The sequence below is a fragment of the Brienomyrus brachyistius genome, chromosome 7 (genome assembly GCF_023856365.1).
Source record: "Brienomyrus brachyistius isolate T26 chromosome 7, BBRACH_0.4, whole genome shotgun sequence".
NCBI classification, from domain to species: Eukaryota; Metazoa; Chordata; class Actinopteri; order Osteoglossiformes; family Mormyridae; genus Brienomyrus; species Brienomyrus brachyistius.
Window position 1 is genome coordinate 4,404,315 of NC_064539.1, and position 20,214 is coordinate 4,424,528.

The following is a 20,214-nucleotide window of genomic DNA, read 5'->3' on the forward strand; positions in this document are numbered from 1 at the left end:
AAAAAAGTTTGCTTGAAATTGTTGCTAATTTATTTAAAAAATAAATACATGTATTCACAGCCTTTCCATTGACACTGAAAACTGATCACAGGTGCATCGTGTTTCCACTGATCATCCTTCAGATGTTTCTACAACTTGATTGGAGTCCATCTGTGATGCATTCAGGTGATTGGACATGATCCGGAAAGGCACACACCTGTTTATATAACGTCCCATAGTTGATGTGCCTGTCAAGGCACAGATCCGGGGAATGAACACAGTGGCCTCTATCATCCATAAATGGAAGAAGTTTGGGACCACCGGGACTTTGCCTAGAGCTGACCGCTGGCCAATCTGAGCGATCGGGGTAGAAGGGTTTAAGTCAGGGAGGTGACCAAGAACTCCATGGTCACTCTGACAAAGCTCTAGCATTGTTCTGTGGAGAGAGGAGAACCTTCCATAAGGACAACCGTTTCTGCAGCATTCCACCAATCAGGCCTGTGTGGTAGAGATGCCAGACAGGAGCCACTCCTCAGTAAAAGGCACATGACATCATGCCTGGAGTTTACCAAGAGGCACCTGAAGGACTCTCAGACCATGAGAATCAAAATTCTCTGGTCTGGAGAAATGAATTTAACTCTTTGGCCTGAATGGCAAGTCTAGAGGAAAGCAGGCCCCGCTCATCATCTGGCCGATACCATTCCTACAGTGAAGCATGGTGGGGGCAGTATCATGCTGTGGGGGTGTTTTTTGGCAGGAGGACCTGGGAGACTAGTCAGGGTCGAGGGAAAGATCAATGTACAGAGAGATTCTTGATGATAACCTGCTCCAGAAGCACTCTGGACCTCGGACTGACCTGAAGGTTCACCTTCCAACAGGACAACAACCCTAAGCACACAGCTAAGGACAACAAAGGACAAACAAACTCTGAGAATGTGCTTGACTGGCCCAGACTTGAACCCCACTGAACATCTCTGGAGAGATCTGAAAATGGCTGTGCACCGACATTCCCGATGCGACCTGGTGGAGCTTGAGATGTTCTGCAAAGAGAAATGGGAGAAACTGGCCAAAAACAGGTGGCCAAGCTTGTAGCATCATACTGAAAGACTTGAGGCTGTAATTGCTGTCAAAGGTGCTTCAACAAAGTACTGAGCAAAGGCTGTGAATGCTTATGTACATGCTATATTTTTGTTTATTTTTAATAAATGTGTAAAAGTTTAGAGTAAACTTTTTTCCACTTTGTCAGTATGGGGTTTTGTGTGTAGACTTTTGAGGTTAAAAAATGAATTGAATCCATTTTGGAATATGGCTGTAACAAAGCTTTCACACACACTAATGAAATGTGCTCATGAAAGGACATTTTTCAGCCATGTATGTAAGCACATTTTACGTGTGTTAGAGTGAGGGCTTTCCAGCAGTATGTGTAAAAGGTTTCACTAGTTTTTATGAGAGCTTTTCAGTTTGTATGTGTGTGAGGTTTTCAGTATAGTATATGAATGACTTTGGTTTCATAGGTATGTGTGAAAGGAAATTTTTCAGTTGTGTAAGCACATTTTAGTGTGTGTGTGTGTGTGTGTGTGTGTGCGAAAGCTTTTTAGTAGTATATGTAAAAGGTTTCACTTTGTGTGTGTGGTTTTCAGTATAGTATATGAATAGGTTTGGTTTCATATATGTATATCCATGGTAATTCTGAATAATGTCCCTGACGGCCCTTCATAAACCTGAACCTTTTTCGCCCTAAGCATAAAAATCTGCTCCCTTTCATCGTTCTCCCTTGAAACTCTATTCTGGCAGACGTGTCTAACCAAACCGACAGTTTACAGGGGTATAACTTGTGAATTTCACGTAAGTGCCTCGAAGCGGCATCATTTCGAATATAATCCTCTTAAAATCCTTTCAATTATGACAACAATAGCTACAGTTTTCCGTGATCATACAGAAATGAAAGAATGAATGAATGAAAATATTTTGTGTCGGTGGACATTTAAAGCGCGTTAAAGTCACTGCCGGCTTCTGATTGGACGCTGTAAGGAGCATGTCGATCCGGCAAGATGGCGGCGACCTTGTTGAAGGCGTGCTGTTCTCCGCTGCCCGTTTCAGCTGGGCGTCGTGTCAGGTACCTACAAATTTCACATAAGACACGCAGTTATGACTTCTTGCCTAGAAAGCCCTCTTATAAGCGACTGTGTGCGCTTTCATATATACATCTAAGGAAAACAAGTTATCGATCTATAATTTACAGTATTCGCAGTTGTGCTAGTTCACGTTGCTTTTGAGCATGTCAAACGTAATGACTGCAAAATTAACTTAATATTGGCAAAATATTTGTTTGATGTTTTAAAAATATTTCATAATCTCTTAACTCAGTTTCAATCAAAGGTTTATCCTGCATGACTAACCTTTCTGCTAAGCTAACTTAACTCCATAGTAACACAATCAAAAGTGTAACTGAAGTCCTTTCCGGAGCTAAACGGCCTAAGTACGTATGAAAAATTGCTCTGCAGCAATTAGCAAATGTAGTAATGTTTTGTGTGAAATTTGCTTCTGGTAAATCTATTGCTAAATCTTCTGATCAAAGCGTTAATACATTTTGTTAATCCTCCTATTTCATATGTGACGTGACGTTTACTTGCACTTCCCATAGTTGTTAACCGTTGTTGGTCAGAAGGATATGTAGAGGGGGTGATTAACGTCAACCTATTAGTTATACAGTCAGACCTCGGACATTCGCGAGGTTAGGCTCCAGTATAGAAATAAACTATATTTCTATACTTTAAACTACAAACATGACCCCGTCATCCTCCCCAAACACTTTAATTTCATTTAAAAGTTAGCTTAATACATTACTTAAAAAAAACAAATGTTTGATGTTAAAATAGAGTACAGTATCGCCTAACAGATATTTGTCACACTAGCACATTTACAGTATAGTATAGTAATGTCACACGTACTAATTCATAGAACACAGCATTGTCTGCAGTTCTCTTTTGCATCCACAGTAAGGTGAAATGAGTAAATGAACGTGACTGTAAACTTACTGACAGAAGTCATATACGTAACCAAGGTACAATTCAATAAAATATGTAAAGGGAACATGTACATGTAATTTAATTCGTGTGAATGCACGAGGGCTGACTGTATACGTGTTCTGTTAAAGTTTAATATTTCATCCACATGAGAAGGGATCAACTGGAGACCTGGAAAGGCAGAAAACCCTGCTGTCATTCCTCTACGCATCGTAAGATAATGTCGTATGGTATTTTTTGCGTGTCTGAACATTTTCTATGTTCCCCCCCAGCTGTTTGCTTTTTCATGCTGGTGCACGAGCGGTCAGGCCGGATCAGCAGGCCCCATGGCGTACTTTGTCAAGTGGTGAGTGTGATCATTTAAAAAATTTTTTGCTTTGCTCGCATCGGAACCTTGGACAATGCCGAATCCCCTTCCTCAGGGGGTGGAAACCCCTGCGATGCGGAACACATCATTTTATTTTGCAATACGGAACAATCACATAATATAAGTGATGGGTAGCAACTCTACCCCCACCCAATTTTACATATATGTTTACGTATTCGGGGTCCATATAAAGTTCTGTTGGGTTTGAAGTCCAGTCACGTGTGTGTGTTTGTATTTGCGTGTGTAGTTCCGTGTGTGCGTGGGGAGTTTGCATGTTTTCTTTATGTAGTGTGGGGTTGCTCTGTGTACTTTGTTTTCCTCCCACTGTCTGAAATCTGTGCTGTTGACCTAATTACGGTCTCTAAATTGCCCTTAGTGTCTGATTGTGTGTGTGTTTGTGTGTTTGTGTGTATGTGCCCTGCTGCGGACTAGCAGCACAGCTGTACTCCTGTCGTGACCTATGCTGCCTGGCATTGGCTCCAGCCCGACCCCCCCCCCCCCCCCCCCCCCCCAGTTCTTCTCGGGGTTAGAAAATGGATGGATTTGATGTCTTGTTACAGAGTCATTTTCTGTCAGTGTCTTTTTAACACTGTAACTCTCATTGTGCTTCCCACAGGGCGCCGGTGCCTCAGTGCTGCCGCCCTTGGTCTGGGGCCCCGGCTTCGCCCGCTGCACCTCCTTCTGGCCACCGGGGGGGGCTACCTGGGCTATGACCAGTACGGCCGGTACAGGGATCGACAGCTGGAGTGCATGGGGATCGAGGTGCCCCCGCGGCTTGCCAACAAGACCCAGGTAGGGATCCCCGCTGCCATGGCGTCGTGCAGACCACCCCCCCCGGTCTTCATGAATCCTGGTCCATCGCTCCTTCTAAACAAATATTCAACAATAACAATCATGCCCTTAGTGAGCAGAATTAGGTGTCCTTGTGGTGAAGTGGAGCAAATTTGGGGAAAGGCTGAGTGGTGCTTGAGGAGGGGCACCGTTGCTCTGACTCTTTCTAAGGCGAAAGGATATGGGGGGGGGGGGGAGCAAACAAAACACTCTGGATGCTGGGATGGATTGCGTGCGGACACCGGAGTGTGTGTCAGGAGTGTGTGCTCGAGCCCGTCTGTGTGCCTCTCCCCCTGTCGGCTTCCCTGCATGTACACGTCTGTGAATTTGTATTCTCCTCACTCTGCTTGCTTACTGGAATCTTCATTTTCATCAAAACGTGCCCATCAGTATCTCTGGGAATGAGGAAGCAGTGCGTCGATTGCTGAAAGCCCTGTTTTCATAGACCGAGGACAGTAAGGAAGGTGATTCTGAGTTATCGACCGAGGACTAATCTGTCCTTAAAGAGTTTGAAGAGCTGAAACGGAGAGGGGGGGGAGACCGACCTGTGTGTGTGAAGAAGCAGCTCTTCCTGTCGCAGTTTTACCAGCTTCTGATACTCATGTCATTAACGGGACTCTTAAGAAGTGTAGTGATGTTACTTTCCTCTGTGTCTGATGTTTTCTTTCACTGGATTAACCGGTGGCAGGATAAACAGCCGTTTCTAGCCAAACTGGTCACCAGCCACAATGTGTGAGATGACTTTTGTTTAAGGTCACCCCGTCCAGCGTGGCAGCTCCTCCTTGTCACTTACCCCACTTTGCCCCCCCACACCCCTACACACACACATCCACTGCTGGAAGTAAGACCATCGTGCCACAAGCGTGTCATTCTCTTCTATGTCAGTACTTATTAATAAGTTCCCCAAAAATGGTTACGATAACATCACCCTGCTCCGCCTACCCCCACAGATGGCATGTGGTTGGAGGGGGAGGGGGGGGTAGCAGTGTCAAGGCAATGTGAGTGATTTGGCATTGTCCAAAGTCCCGAGGGGGGGCTGGCATGCCACACATAGCAGTGGGGAAAGCACTTTCCTGGGACGTGACTAAAGTTACACGCTGGACCATCTGTGTTTTTTCTTTTTTTTTTGTCTGCTAGTGGCGAGATATTAAAGGCAGGATTTCTGGGGGTGGGGGCATGAAGATAATTGCCCTACAGTTTAATGCATGTGCATGCAGCAGAAGAACAAGAAGGACAGTTTCTGTTTGCACAATCCTGCTCTTCAGCTTAATCCCGCAGTGAAAATGTTTGGAAAGTGAAATGCTTTTTGTTTCATACTTTGTTGGCATTGCATCACAGCTGAGCCTCAGGCTTTATTGTGTGTAGCGTATCAGCTTAAAAAGCTAATGGTGAAGAAGTTATCGTCTGTCTACTTTCACAAACCTTGTGTAGAAATAGGAAAACTCTGGGCTGACTGAAGTTTTTTTTCTTTTCTTTTTTTCTCCCCCGAGGAGGAATTCTTCTATGGGGTGACTTTACCCAGGAGGCTTTGTTTCGGTAATGTGACATCATTGCTCTTCAATCTGCCCGCCTCCCCAGTCTTAAAGGGGATTTGCATCTTCCCCATTGTACTTCGTTTCAGGATAATACAGACCTGGAGGGTCTGTGCCTTTAACTAGTTTTGAAAAATACTAGGAACTTCCGAATGTACCGCTCACTGCTCACTTTGAGGGACTTAAGGAGAGGCACTTTCTGAGTTTGTGTTACTTGTAGCCGATGTGTGTGTGTCTTACTTCTGAAGTAAAAGACTTGAGGTGAGTTTTTTTTGTATTTTAGTTAAGTTTCACTACAGACCGTTAAATGTCTTTATCTGAATTTCTATGCGTATAGTTTATTTATTTAAACCATGTTGCTCATTTTAAGATTATTACAGGGTTACAACAATAAACAGCCTGCTTCTAGGATTCTCATAAGTTATAGTTGGCCATGTCATGTTTTCACGGTAGTTCATAACCGTAATTAGTTTTTTCTGGTTTAGTAGTTAATTTTATTTTGTGAAAGAGCCTCGGTATTGAAACCGCTAGAGATCTTTTAGGAGAGGAAACATGTGATGTCACTTTTCCTGTGTCAGACGGGTGAGAGATCCCTCATTCATTGTCGTCACTGAGTTCAGCGGACAGTCACTCATGCTTTGGTGGTTTTTACAGATCGTTTGATTTCACGTCATTAGTTTAGACATCTTCATAAGAAACAGCGGATGGGTTTTTAATACTCTCCCCTGCTGTTTTTTGGCAGATCTAGTTAATTACATTCTCACACTCACATATTGTTTTAATCTCTCAGAATTTATTTTGATGTTCGTAGTTGTATTTGTGTGTACATTAGAATGTACATTGGCAGGTTCAATTATATACGCCTGATCATGATAATTGCATGTGAAGTTACAAGAGGCATTATGCCTTGTGTTTAATAACAATAACATTAATTAATAGCCATTATAATCATATTTAACGTGATTTCTGCATATTTATTATAATTTTAGCCTCAATTTCATCGACTCAATTAGTATAAATAATGTTTCCTCATTCATTTCTGATTGTTTCATTATAATCTGGCCGCATGACACTCAAGGTCGTCCCTTTGCTTCATGCAGCTCCAGGTTATACCCGGTAGTCGTGTTTTTTCCCTGCTTTTGTAAGCCCTTTAAAAACACTCGGCCATAATAAGTTGTGCAGGGTTTTTAGTTATTTATAGTTATTTCAGTATTTTTGTCATGTTTATTTTTGTATAGAGTTGTGCAGAAGCCGCTGTGCTGGTTTGTTTGTTTGTTTTTGTGCCGCCGCGCAGTCTGCCGGTGCAGCACAGCCCCTCGTCCCTGGGGGGCCGCGATGAGCTAACGGCCGGCCTGGCGAGTCCACCTGATCAGATTGTTTCTCTCCGCAAAGCTGTCCGTGACCCGCTCCTCTCCTCCCATCTCCGCGGACGACGTCGGAAAGGCAGAGGACAATTGCCACCCCACCCCCTCCGCGACCCCGGCACTGCTGCAGAATCGCCTGGACAAAGGAGCCTGAGTGGCCCGGGCTGAGGAGTAGGAGGAGCAGAGAGGAGGAGCGGGGAGCGGAGGCGCCACCCAGGGGCCCACGTCACGTCCGGCGGGGGGGCTGAGGCTGAGCAGGGCGGCCGAGCGGCGCTCAGACGGGGGGAGAGACTCACAGGGAGAGGTGGAGGGGCGCAGAGAGCGAGCGAGCTCAGGGATCATGTGTCAGTGGAGCGTACAGCAGCAGCAGCAGCAGCCGCCCGCGCGGAGCCCGGGGAAATGGTGAGATGCTGCAGGTCTTTGCATAGCCCGTCGCCGTGCTTCAATCTGCACCGGGTGCGAGTTGATGTGCGCAGGCTGCGGCTGCTCAGCTCCAGGGCAGCGGGGGCGGAGCAGGGGCCCGGCGGCAGCGGCGGGGCCGGCCAGGGCGTCTCGGGGGTCCCCGCCCTCAGCCACAGGACCCGATTCAGGTATGGCGGGGCGCGCCACCCGCGGAGCGAGAGAGAGAGAGAGAGAGAGAGAGAGAGAGAGAGAGAGAGAGAGAGATCCGAGTGACAGTGTACTTCAGCAGAATGGGAGCTGATAGGGGCGGGAATATCAACCATACGTGTTGACACTGAGTTGGGGGGGGTGGCGGGGGGGGGGGGGTTAAGCAGGCAGGCAGAGATGACTGCATTTCTGCTGTGCGTGTGCACCCACCTTTTCAAACCGCTTCTGCAGATCTGTCTCATTTTCTGCCCCCTGCCTCTGGCTGCCAGGAACAGGGCTAAAGCAGTACAAAGGCTCCACTGAACGCCGGCAGCTCGGCCTGATCTGTCAGAGAGCGGCCACCCCCTCCCCCATCCCCGCCTCCTGGCTCAGCCCCCCCACCCCCGGGGTGGTGTTGACCTGCTGTTTTTTTTTTCTTTTTCTGTGGCACATTGTTCTGAGGATGTGCAGGATACGAGCAAGAAACTGGGGGAGAGTCAGTGATTGGCCAGTGTTTGCCTGCAATGAAAATGTAAGGGGGGGGTAGATAAGTGTGTATGTGTGTGTGAGTGTGTGAGAAAGAGAGAGAGAGGGGGGAAGAGCTTGATGTAGAAGAGAAACAGAAGGGAAATTGTTCCTTTTTAGTTCCCATCTTTTCTGTTTGTTTGCATCGTTTATGCAGAGAAGGGATGAGGGGGCTTGTGTATGTGTACAGGTCAGTGGCTCGCATTTCTGCCCTAAAAACATTTGTGGGTTCCGAAATGGACGGGAGACATCTCCAGTGCAGGCAGTGATGCAGTGTCACGCCGCGACGACACGGGGAGCCCCCAGGGTGCCGCTGCAGTCGCAACTGGGGCAGCCGAGTGGAAGTGAGCTGCGGCACTGCGGGTCTGGTCCCTCGGGGACGTGTCTATCTCCCTGAAACCCCGCTGAATGAAGCTCAGTTTGAGCGGTGCGACTCCGACGCTGCCACCCTCCCCCCCTTCCCGGGGGATGCTTGGCTGTCCCTGTGGCAGTGGCACTGTGCCAGGCCCCCCCGGGTAACCACCGGGATCCACAAAGGGGCTGTCGGCGGCCGGTGTCATCCAGCACATCTGTTATCAGACTTGCATTTTGTGGAGATTCATTTCTCTCTGGTGTCTATTAATAACCGGCGTGAGTAAGTGCAGCCTTTACATTTCAGACTTGGTTTGATATTGTTCTTCAGTTTATTAAATTATCAAAAATGCACTTTAATAAAGTGCAAAATGCCCTTTACATATTTATAACGGTTTCAAGTAAAATTTCACTGGTCAGTTTTCATTCCTTCATTATTTTACTTACAATCAACACTCCTCTATGCATATACACTTCAAAAGTGGATTTTTAAAAATAGCAACACATAGTTGTTGGGATCGATGTGTGATTGTTGTTATTAATGTTTTATTAAACTTGCCGGTGTGGCGGTGTTTGATCGCGATAAGGAGCGAAGCATTAGAGCGATAACTAAACGTGTCGGTAGGATGGCTAATGCCTTCATTAAAAATAACAGGTGTAGATGTTTCCTTAATTGGATTGATTGATAGTGAATCTATTCAGACTATTTGTCTTTCATCTTCCTGCTGCTTTTTTCTTGATGGATGTGCAGCACAGCTTCTGTCCCACTTGATTTAAAAATTTATTTTTTTGTTAATTTCTGAATATATTGTGTCTCTTCCTCAAGTGCCATGAATCAAAATTAGAATTGAGCTTGGAAAGGCCAATTTAAGTGTTAATTAATGCAGGCATAATCTGCACTAAACTGTAATGAGCTTTGTGGAAAAAACTAAAATTGACAAGTGGTAGACTGGATGAGAGATGAGAGAGAATCATCTCATGCACATGGAGAGTGCAGAGAGCGATGTGGCTTTTGTTATTGTAGCTGCACAGCCACTGACTACTACGACATACAGCAGGTGTTGTATTTGTTTGTGTTTAAGTGATGTCATGGATACCATGAGAGATGTGTAAACATGATCGTGCGTCCAAATGGAGTGCTTCATGGTTCCAGAAGAGCAGTGAATCTTCCGGACTGGTTAGGTCCCTCTCCTTTAGCCTGGGGGGGGGGGGGGGGGGGGGGGGCGAGATCCGGTCATTCATGCTGCAGCTGGGCCAGGGTTTCCCGATTCCAGCCCAAATACTTCCCAAAAATATCAGCGCGATACGGCTTGAGACCAACACAAAATGTGTTGGTGGTACAGGGTACCTGACAGTGCAGTGGCTTTATGCTGTAGCTAAAGCATCTGAACTGAATGTAAAGCTTTTCAGTGACAACAAAACTGCAGAACTCTGCAAATACAGGCATTTTAGCCAGCAGAACCATCGCCTTCCTTCGCGGTTCCAAACTGCAGGATCATTGTTACTATTTTATTGCAGGAAAACCAAAATAATCCTGCTAAAGTTTGACGGAATATTCATTGTGACAGTCTACTGCTTTGGGGGGATGTTTAGCACTGTGAAGGTAGGGAAGGTGCCTATATTTAGGGTCCAATTCCCTGCCCCTGTAAATATCTCTGCATGTGCCTGTCATGGACACACTGTCTGCATGTGTTGCCATAAAGCCAATGTTTGTCTGACAGTTCACCACATTTCATTTTGAGCATTCTGGTTTAATACAAAAATTCGTATTTCTGGCCATGGACTAACCTGGTTTCTGTTTTTTTTTTTTTTATTTTTTTTTTTTATAATTCCTGAATCCCTGTTTCTGAAGTAGCCTGATTTGGTGAACGCTTGGTGACCCTGGGCGTAGCAGAAGTAGTCAGATGATCCGTCGGGTCAAAGCGGAACAAACAATGACCGTTCACCGTTTCGGACAGGAAGTTAGCCGGCTGCATTTTGAAACATTCAGCATGCTCGTGCGCGTATTCTGGTGTCCGTGGTGTATACATGTCCCCCCCCCCCCCCCCCCCCCAGAGCAGTAAGGCACGACACGAATGGCCAGGTTTCTTTGAGAAGGAGGCAACCGCTAAAGGTCATCACCTAGCATCAGGGCAGAGCGTTTGCTGTTCTGTGACTGTTCGCGGTATAACCTCGTCTGGAGTAGCTTACCGCGCGTTTAAAGTCAGCGTAAGGGCACTTTTTAATAACGTTAATTTTACTGGGTAGATTCATTACACGTCGTTCTTCTGCCTTAGGACTTAATCCCTCAGGAGGGCAAATAAATCGTTGCTAAGCAACAGAAAATCTATTTTGCTGTAGCTTGCTAGGGTGGACTGCAGGCGATCACCTAGCACTAGTAGAGGAGTGACGGCTGTGCTCCTTTGAACTTTTTCTTGTGAATTATTCAGGAATGAGCTATGCTGTTTTGCCGCGCTCTCCGTCAGTGATGACGTCTGGATATGAGGTGACCCGAGTGTCCCGTTGTTTCTTTGAATCCTCCTCGTTCAACCTCAGTAGTGATTTTCGGATTCGTTTCCCCAGCCCAGTGTTTCCCAATCCGGTCCTCGGGGACCCGCAGTCGGTCCAGGTTTTGCTCCCTCCCAGCTCCCTACCAAACATTCCACATTTTTGCTCCCTGAGGACCGGATTGGGAAACACTGCCCTAGCCTATAAAAATGCACATCGTAAAGTCTTTGTGCCAAGGCGCTGTGGAGGTGCTGATTTATGTATCTGTGTGATATGTAGTGACTTGTTTTTTTTTCCCCATTACACCCTCTTACATACAGAATTATACGGTGGTGGCTAAAGTAGTGGAAACGCCCAACATTTTCAACATCACGCTTTAAAAATTACTACGCTGTTATTGGTGGTAATATTTATAAATGGTCAAAGAATGTTACGAATAACGTGCATTAGATGATTAAATAAGTAACTGGAGCAACAGTTGAGTAAAGTTCTGCAGTCTCTAAAAATTGGAAGTGTTTCCACAATCTTAGTGTAGTTTGGGGGGGGGGAGAAATATCCTTATTGATCAATCTGTAAGAAGGACTAAGTTTCAGAAAATTTAAAAGTGGTGCATTATCCAGTTAGCTCATAGTTAGCCCTTAAAAATGTGTGGCACTTCAGCAGGAATTCGGCAATGAGTGGAGATGGTCAGGTAACATGAAGAGGAGGAAACACTCTAGCAGAATTCTGATTGGTTTAGCTGCCTGTGGTGTGGTTCTGTGAACGGACACGTCTCTTGCGGCCCATGTGACAGGACTTGCTTCTTATCCTTAAAGAGAGCCCTATGGTTACTGTCCGCCAGGTGGGCCATGTCAGCTCAGCTAATCGGGCCTGGCTTAGCGCTTCCAGAGGCCAGCATGACCCACTTCCTCGGCCCACAGAGGCTAATCCTTCTTTGCCGGGTTGTGGTGTCACCTTGTGTCAATCCCCTCTGCCGGCCTTCCTGTCCCCGTGAAGCCTCTGGCTTTGCGAACATGCGTGTAGGGGGCGGTCACCTTGAATTTACACGTCCTGCATTTCCGCCGTCTAACCGCCATCCCCAACTTCGTCCAACAAACGACCCCGCCCCATATTGACGGACATCTTCTTCATCCAATCAGATCATGCACTCATCAAAACCCCGCCCCCATCCTCGAATACTTGCAACTACCGAATGAAAAAATCCATCCAAGCAGTTAGGGTAATTACATAGCACGTCTACGGGCCATGGTTTCTCTCTCTCTGTTGAGCAATCTTAGGACTTTCATTGCCACGGTCACTCCTGCCTTTGCCGCCGCCCCGCTCTGCCCGCTGCCCTACCCAGCATGCCCTGCCCCTGCATGCGCAACCCTACAGACCAGCCCTGCGCATCTTGTCATGCAAATGCACTGAGATCGGACTCCAGGGGACCACACTGGAGGCGCCGAGCAAGCCGATGGGGTCGCTGCTGATGTAGCGGCGGTGTGGATGGAAATAGTTTCTGAAAAGTATTTTTGCTTTAAAACCTTTGGAAAGAGCTCTCCGCAATAGAGAATGGGGAGGCGTTTGCATAGAGCTGTGATTGCAGGGAGTGTGGGGGTGTGTTTTTTACATAGATAGAGTGAGTGGCTTTTGTATTCAGCTCTAATCTCGCCTCTCCATCTCTTTGTCTTTCTGTGGTCCCTGTGTATCTGTTTGTTTGTCTGCCTTTCTTGCTTGCTTTGTTTTTGAAATTCGTCCATCATCGTTTGCGTCCATCTCCGCTCCGCACCTGCCGCTAACACACCTGCCTCCATGTCTGCGTGCGCATACACGCCCCTCCCCCTTCCCGTGTCTCCTTCGGCACATGTGTGCGCGCGTGGGTGTGCAGGTTGCAGTTCCCCCAGCTGGCCTTGCGGCGGCGCCTGGGCCAGTTGAGCTGCATGTCCCGACCCGCCTTGCGGCTGCGCTCATGGCCGCTCTCCTTCCTCTACTACCTGCTACCCTTCGGAGTCCTCAAACCCTTGGCCAAGGCAGGCTGGCGGCCCACCAGCAGGGTGAGTATTTGAAGTGGGGGGGGCGGGTGGAGTTTGAGATCAGTCAGCTCCACATCAGCCCTTGAAGCCCCCTGTCACTGACCCGTGTGTGTATGTGTGTGTGTGTGTGCGCGTGTGAGAGAGTAAGAGCTCAGCATCCAGAGTGAGAAGGTCTCCCTCAGGTTTTCCTAAAGACGAAGCCGCTAGTGCGGATCCTCGGTCCCATGTGAACGGGCCGGGCGCCGATCCGTGTCACGCCGCTGCTCTGTGAGAGGGTCCCTTTGTCCCCGAGCCGACGCGAGCGGATCCTTTGTCTGGAGTGAAGCTTTGGAGAAGGCGGCACCAGTATTTTAATGATTTCCGTCGAGTTCCCCCCTCAGCCCAGTTTAAATGTTCTACAATTTTCTGCGTTTAAATATAGCCGACACCTTGGGTGACGTTCCAATTTCAGAGTTTAAAAACCACAAATGGTAACGCTAATGTTATTCTTAAAATACTTATTTTAACACGAGGCTCTTGAAAACTGAATTTGAGAATTCTTACCGTCAGGGTGTGTGTGCGTTTTTAAAATGTATCCTGCACTCTATTACTCGACTGGAGGCAAAGATCTGCAGCCCTGTACTGGTGAGGGACCCTCTGAGGTTTTTGTGTTGCACTGCATTGATTTATGTGGACTAACACTTTCTTTTTTATTATGAAGCAATAATTGCTGTTTGCAAGCACAGTGAAGCCTGGAACAGTAAAAGGAAACAAATGTTTTCTTAAATATGGCTACTGTCACATGACATTCCACAATTAGCTTCACCTGAATCTTACATCAGTACCAACTTCTGGAAAATATGACACAGTAACTTTGACTCTTTCGACCACTAGAGGGCAGTAATGGCACATAAGCCGGAAATGAGCACCTTTTATAATAACCAGTTCACACTTAGACATTTCATTTAAAATGATTATTGAATACAGAACATTCAAGTTTAAGTCAATCATTGAACATACAACATGTGACAAGTCAAGGTTGGGTAACTCTTTACAAGCTTTATTCCTCATTGGACATTTTTGACAGTGGTTGTATCATTGGCCAGATCTAAACAGATTAGCCGTTGATGGGTCAGTTTCTTAATGGTTGTCTTGGCGTTTCGTTCTCCATTACGTTCCCTTTACAGTCTGTCCTTTCTGCTGCCTTCTAAACTAGTTGCAGGTTATCAGTGTAAAGCTGGTTAGCCCTTAAAGAGCTCATACAGTTAACTTCCTTGACTGGTTACATTAGCATATCGTAGCAGTTGCAGGAGCTGCAGGGGGTGTGTGTTTGACCGGGTATGCCGCCCCCTACAGGTCGCTCTGTACAAGTCCATCCCGACGCGGCTACTGTCGCGAGCCTGGGGCCGCCTGAACCAGGTGGAGCTGCCAACCTGGCTGAGGAAACCCATCTACAGCCTGTACATCTGGACGTTCGGGGTGAACATGAAGGAGGCTGCCGTAGAGGACCTGCACCACTACCGCAACCTCAGCGAGTTCTTCCGGCGCAAGCTGAAGCCCCAGGCGCGGCCCGTGTGCGATTCGCACTGCGTGGTGAGTGCGTGCGTGCGTGCGTGCGTGCGTGAGTGCGTGAGTGAGTGAGTGCGTGAGTGAGTGCGTGCGTGAGTGCGTGCATGAGTGCGTGAGTGAGTGAGTGTGCGTGGGGACACCTTTGTTGATATTCCTCTCGCAGCAGCATCTAGCCAGGCATTACCCATCTGGCATGCAGCCGACGTAGCTACTAATTACAGCTAGCGTGGATGAGTCTGGGTTACCATGGTGATTTTATTTATTTTTTTAATGCATTTTTTTTCTTTCTCAGATCAGTCCAGCCGATGGAAAGATTCTCCATTTCGGGAGGGTGCGTAACTGTGAGGTGGAGCAGGTGAAGGGGGTCACCTACTCCCTGGAGACCTTCCTGGGGCCGCAGACCTGGGTGGAGAGTCTGGCCTCCAGCAGAAGTAAGCACAGCTGCCTGCAGTTGCACACGTCTGTCACACCCCCACGCTGTGTTCCTCCGGCCCTGAATCACGGTCTGATCTCTGTGCATCTAGAAGTGGCCGAACCTAGCACCTTCCAGGACATGCTGGTGACCAAGGAGGGCAACGAGCTCTTCCACTGCGTAGTGTACCTGGCTCCAGGGGACTACCACTGCTTCCACTCACCAACTGACTGGAGGGTGGCACACCGACGCCATTTTCCAGGTGAGTGCCCCGTCCTCCATCTCCCACCAAAGTGCAAACCCCTCTCCTCTCTAGGTATTTAATACCACCCTCTTCAAACTTTATCGGCTGTTAGAAGATGCTCCGAAATAGTCCTGACGCTTCATCCGCACCGTAACAGAATGTGGAAAAAGCAAATATAATTAATCAGAAGAGGCCAAGTGTATGTGCTCTAATAGTCAGTTTGAATGACGTGTTGTTTTCGTTCATTTTCCTGACCGATTTGCAGCCAGAAGGTTCTGAAGGATTTTGAAAAGTGTAACCGAATGCCATGTAAGCGAAATGTACAGGGACCAGTGTACTGGGTACTGAGGGCAGTAGTGGCGTAATGGTTAAGGCAGAGTGCTTGTGATAGCGAGGTTGCTGGTTCGAATCCCTGACCAGCAGCATAGCACCTAGGTACGCTGAGCAAGGTACCACCCCCGCGTACTGCTCTGCAGCCGTAAATAATAGCTTCTCACTGCTATGTCACTTACGGGTTAAATGCAGAGGACACGTTTTGTTGTGTAGCACAGTGTGCTGTGATGTGTCAACAATAACAATTAGTCACTTTCACTCTTAGTTTTAGCACTGTAACCATAGCCTGTTAAAGAATTTTGTTTGCATCAGTTGCTGCTGAAATGAAAGTGGTTGTGACTTTAAAAACAAATGAAAGCAAACTGACTAAGAGGCATGTGACAGTGTTTGGTCCCGGTCCATCTTTGGCTATCAGCGGAGTAGAAGCCCCAAGAATGATGTCCGTACCACGTGTTATGAAAGAGGAAGGAAACGGCGACGGAATGACGGACTCATCGACATAAATTAGGAATATGTTAGAAGCAGGCCATGTTTGCAATTTAATTTCTTTCTCCTTGCAAAAATTCAGGTGGCTTGCAAATATGGGAATGGAACTGCAGTAAAGCACATAAAAATCAACAGAAATGAAGTACATCTTGTAGTGAAACTACTTTGGCAGTGTAATTAAGGTTGCGTATTTGGCAGAAGAATTGCTTGAGCTGTGTTTTTAGCTTGTGGGTTGACATTGCAAAAAAAAAAAAAGTGATTTCCTGGTGCATAGCAAAATTTACTTGTATATAAACGATTTCTCCATTAGCTAATTAATTAGTTAATGTTTTGATCCAGGGTAGTCGCTGTGAATAGAGATTGACTGTCATCTATCAGCTCGCCTGGTTTCTCTGCCAGCTTGGCCAATCTCGTAGTTAACCAGCATGCCCGACTTCCCGTTTTTGTCAAAGACAAAGTGCCTCTTCGGCTCGGGGGTTTAGGTGTAAAGCGGAGACGAGAGGACGGAGTGTGTGCCTGTTTACGGCAAGCCGCAGAGCGGTTAGGTGTGAGAGTCTGCGCAGACGTGAGAGTCTGCGCAGACGTGAGAGTCTGCGCAGACGTGAGAGTCTGCACTGATACTCTCGCCGTTTCTCGCATCCACTCGCTAATGTTGACCACGGGACGGAAAAAAACTCCTTAGTACTTTGTCAGTGCGATCTGCACCCTGTACCCATAACTTGTCTTGGGCACCATCCACATTCTGTATATATCACCATTTATTTTAGTTACCGTCCATGTCCTGTACACGCCGCCTCCTGTCTGGTTAAATGCCAGTTACTTCATGCAGAACTCAAGTGTTTTAGGTGCAGGATTTTGTGATGACGACACAGTTATTCACCAGCAGGGGCACCGGGGGGGGGGGGGGGGGTTAGGACAATTTCAAGGGCCCCGGAATAACAGGGGCCCTGAAAAATTTGGCAAAAACCTGGAGGATTGGTTTGGACTGGGGGGCCCAGTATGATCCCATGAGGCCCAAAATCTCTCTCAAGGCCCCTGTTCACCCTGCAGCACAAACCTAGCTCCGGCTCACGCGTGTCTTATGTGTTTGGCTGCATGCTCTCCCCCTAGGCTCCCTGATGTCTGTGAACCCAGGCGTTGCGCGCTGGATCAAAGAGCTGTTCTGCCACAACGAGCGCGTGGTTCTGTCTGGCGAGTGGACCCATGGTTTCTTCTCTCTCACCGCAGTGGGCGCCACGAACGTGGGCTCCATCCGCATCTACTTCGACAAGGTGCGTGAATAATTGCTAACATGTATGTTAGCATGCAGCTAAATGCTGCTTTAATAGACTAGGTACAGCAGCTTGTTAGCGTGTAGCTAAGTACGGCTTTACAAGGCTTGATACATCAGCATGTTAGCATGCAGCTAAATGCTGCTTTAAAAGGTTAGGTACAGCAGCTTGTTAGCATGTAGCTAAATAGGGCTTTACAAGGCTAGATACAGCAGCGTGCTTAATGTTTACTGTTCATAATGGCCTGTCCTACTGCTCCCAGAGAAAATAGGATGGCGGATGTTCAAGCAATGTCAAGATCTTTTTCAGCCTCTGTAAATATTAAAGATCAATACTTTAATGAAATCTAGCAATTAAAGAATTTAACTGAGTGCATGTTGGAAGCGTAACACTAGCTGTACCATAGGCAGAGGATTGAGTAGCGGTTAGCTACCGTCTGCTGTCTGCCATTGCCTTTATCAGCTGGCTTCTGCTGGTAGAGACCAGCGTGTCTCTGTCAGAGGGCTCGGTGTCCAGAGCCCCCCTGATGTCTGTACAGCCCAGAGCTGCCCCTCGATCCCACCCCCCCACTTATATTTCCCATGTGGGTTTGAAGGATTCATTTCAGCACAGATCACGAGAGGCGTTGCACCCAAGGATGTCATATTTGATGTCTCAGATTTGTTCCTCTTATTGAAGAAATGGTTTTTACTTCCCTCTAAGAAGCTTTGCTTTTGTTAAAGGGAGGTGATTTTGAGTCGCCGACGCAGAAATGTAGGCTTGCCAGATGTGACGGCCTTTCTTTCCTCCGCACAGGAGCTGCACACCAATAGCCCCCGCTACAGCAAAGGTTCTTACAATGACTTCAGCTACGTCTCCAATGGCAACCAGGAGGGAGTGTGCATGCGCAAAGGCGAGCACCTGGGCGAGTTCAACCTGGGCTCCACCATCGTGCTGCTCTTCGAGGCCCCACGAGACTTTACCTTCAGCCTCAAGCCCGGCCAGAAGATCCGATTTGGGGAGGCACTGGGGACCATGTGAGGGCCTGGGGTGTGGGGACAGCTGACGTGAGCGAACAAGCTGAGGCAGAATGCGGACATGCGCACAAGTGCGCGCTCATGCTAACTAAGCGAGTAGCACATGTGACCGCATGCGTCGGCCTTGACGCCCTCCCCTCACTCTCACTCGCTCACTTGTACACACAGGGATACTTACTTCCGCCGCATCTTCGCCCAGGTCTCCCCACCTGTTTTTGACATTTTTTTTTTAAATGTTTACCATAGTTAAACTAATTTCTTGTACCACTTAACACATGGAAATAGAGATTTTTTTTTGTTGATATCTCTAATTTGGCATTTGTTCTTTTTTTAACTGCACAATGCCTTTGTCAGGATGACTCTCTCCGTTGGGAGGGGGCGTGGGGGGGGGGTTCTGAAAATTACGCTGTGTTTGCGCACATACAGACTCGTCGTCGCCCCCTAGAGGCGAATGGTACTGACCAGAGACATGGGATGGCCGACTCCTGTCTGCACGGCAGGAATGAGCCGACTTACTTAAATCATCTTCTGTTACTTTTCCTCTGGCCATCACTCTTTCCTCTTTTTTTTTCCTCTTTTTTTCCATTTTGGTCTCCCTGCCCTGGATACTTAGTGACACAATATCTCTCCCTTCCTTCCGATGGATCTGCTAGTCCACTGGATGAAGACTTCGAACAGGAGGAATAACCCCAGGAGATGGCCACGGTACTCTCGTGCTGTACTCAGAGCCCATCAAATGCTTACCGTAACTGTCATTCCCGTCTCCCATTCCTCCCAGCATTAGCAGCCGTGACTGATTGTAAGACGAGCCCTAACCTTGGCCAATCTCATTACCCTGACGCTTAGCCGTGTCACTTCCAGTAAAGCATCTAAATATCCAGCAGGATTCCTTCCTGCACCACGTAGTCCTGGTGCATTTCTGATTTCCCCCCCATCCGCCGGAAAACAAGAGTGTTACCCTCATTTTCATCTACTGGAGCGAAGGACGCAAATGACTACAACTCCCAGTTTGCACGTGTCATTTAAGGACGACTTGCCCTTTAAACTGCCAGAGTCCAAAAATGTGTGCTATGTTGCAAATAGCAGAATGCTTCAGGGCTTGTATATCCACAGTTTTTCACCAGATATGCATTGCTTTCTAATTATAGAGCAGTCTGTCCACCGTTTTTTTTTTTTTTGACGTACCAGTTAAATAATCCTAGATCTTTAAACTTAGGAAAAATGTCGCAAGGGTTGTTCATCTGTGCCTAAGAACATTTCAGTGTTGTTTTTGTTAATGGGTGGGGGGCATCATTTATATCAATGTGTCATTTTTCTCGTTTTCCTTTGCATCAGTCCTTCGACACGTCAGGCTGAATGTCGTTTTCTTTTTCCGGCTGTTGTTTTATTTCTGTGTTCGCAGAGACATTTCTAAGAGGGTTATTGTGGCGTGCAGCTAAGTCTGGTTGTAGTCCACTCGACACAGGTTTTTCGAATGGATGTTTTCAGTGAAAACAAAACCTGCCGTTTTAATGTAATGCTGATATTAATATTGTATTAATTATGATACTGTAATTGAAACAGAGGTGTTCACTTAGGCAGATATTTTATATTTGTTTTGTTTTTCTGTTGTAGTGCCAAATTGCAGGTTTTTTTTGTCTATTTTGGGATGTGTGTGTGAAAGTGTGACTGTCCTGCTGCTGTGAGAGAATGAGACCACAAACTGGTCTGGGCACACAGCAAAAGGCTGGTTCTGGGTTCTTGTGGGGGGGGGGGTGGGGTTGGTGATGGGGGTGGAGGGGAGAGAGACGCACACGAGGGCATCTGGCTCGGACGCCAAGGCTGGGTGTCTCCCTCGGCCTC

At 47.2% G+C, this 20,214-nt stretch overlaps 1 protein-coding gene across 5 annotated transcripts; it reads left to right on the forward strand.

Annotated features, from left to right (window-relative positions):
* The first annotated feature begins 1,995 nt into the window (after positions 1 to 1,995).
* On the forward strand, positions 1,996 to 19,550 carry pisd (phosphatidylserine decarboxylase). 5 transcript variants are annotated; one of them, XM_049018945.1, is made up of 9 exons: positions 1,997 to 2,095; positions 3,278 to 3,351; positions 3,989 to 4,164; positions 12,918 to 13,083; positions 14,398 to 14,634; positions 14,903 to 15,041; positions 15,135 to 15,284; positions 17,196 to 17,356; positions 18,152 to 19,550. In XM_049018945.1, exons 2-9 carry the CDS (start codon positions 3,292 to 3,294, stop codon positions 18,374 to 18,376), a joined length of 1,314 nt encoding a protein of 437 aa, XP_048874902.1. In that variant the 5' UTR covers positions 1,997 to 2,095; positions 3,278 to 3,291; the 3' UTR covers positions 18,377 to 19,550. The 5 variants fall into 5 exon arrangements, with proteins under 5 accessions (XP_048874905.1, XP_048874902.1, XP_048874904.1 ...); XM_049018948.1 differs by lacking the exon at positions 12,918 to 13,083 and having other exon boundaries at positions 1,996 to 2,095; XM_049018947.1 differs by lacking the exons at positions 1,997 to 2,095; positions 3,278 to 3,351 and adding an exon at positions 7,128 to 7,689 and having other exon boundaries at positions 4,026 to 4,164.
* Positions 19,551 to 20,214: the final 664 nt, after the last annotated feature.

Coding starts and splice junctions, on each gene's coding strand:
- pisd (XM_049018945.1), top strand. CDS start 3,292: ATGCTGGTGCACGAGCGGTCAGGCCGGATCAGCAGGCCCCATGGCGTA. Junction 13,084..14,397: donor GCTGGCGGCCCACCAGCAGG/GTGAGTATTTGA, acceptor CGCCCCCTACAG/GTCGCTCTGTACAAGTCCAT. Junction 15,285..17,195: donor ACACCGACGCCATTTTCCAG/GTGAGTGCCCCG, acceptor CTCTCCCCCTAG/GCTCCCTGATGTCTGTGAAC.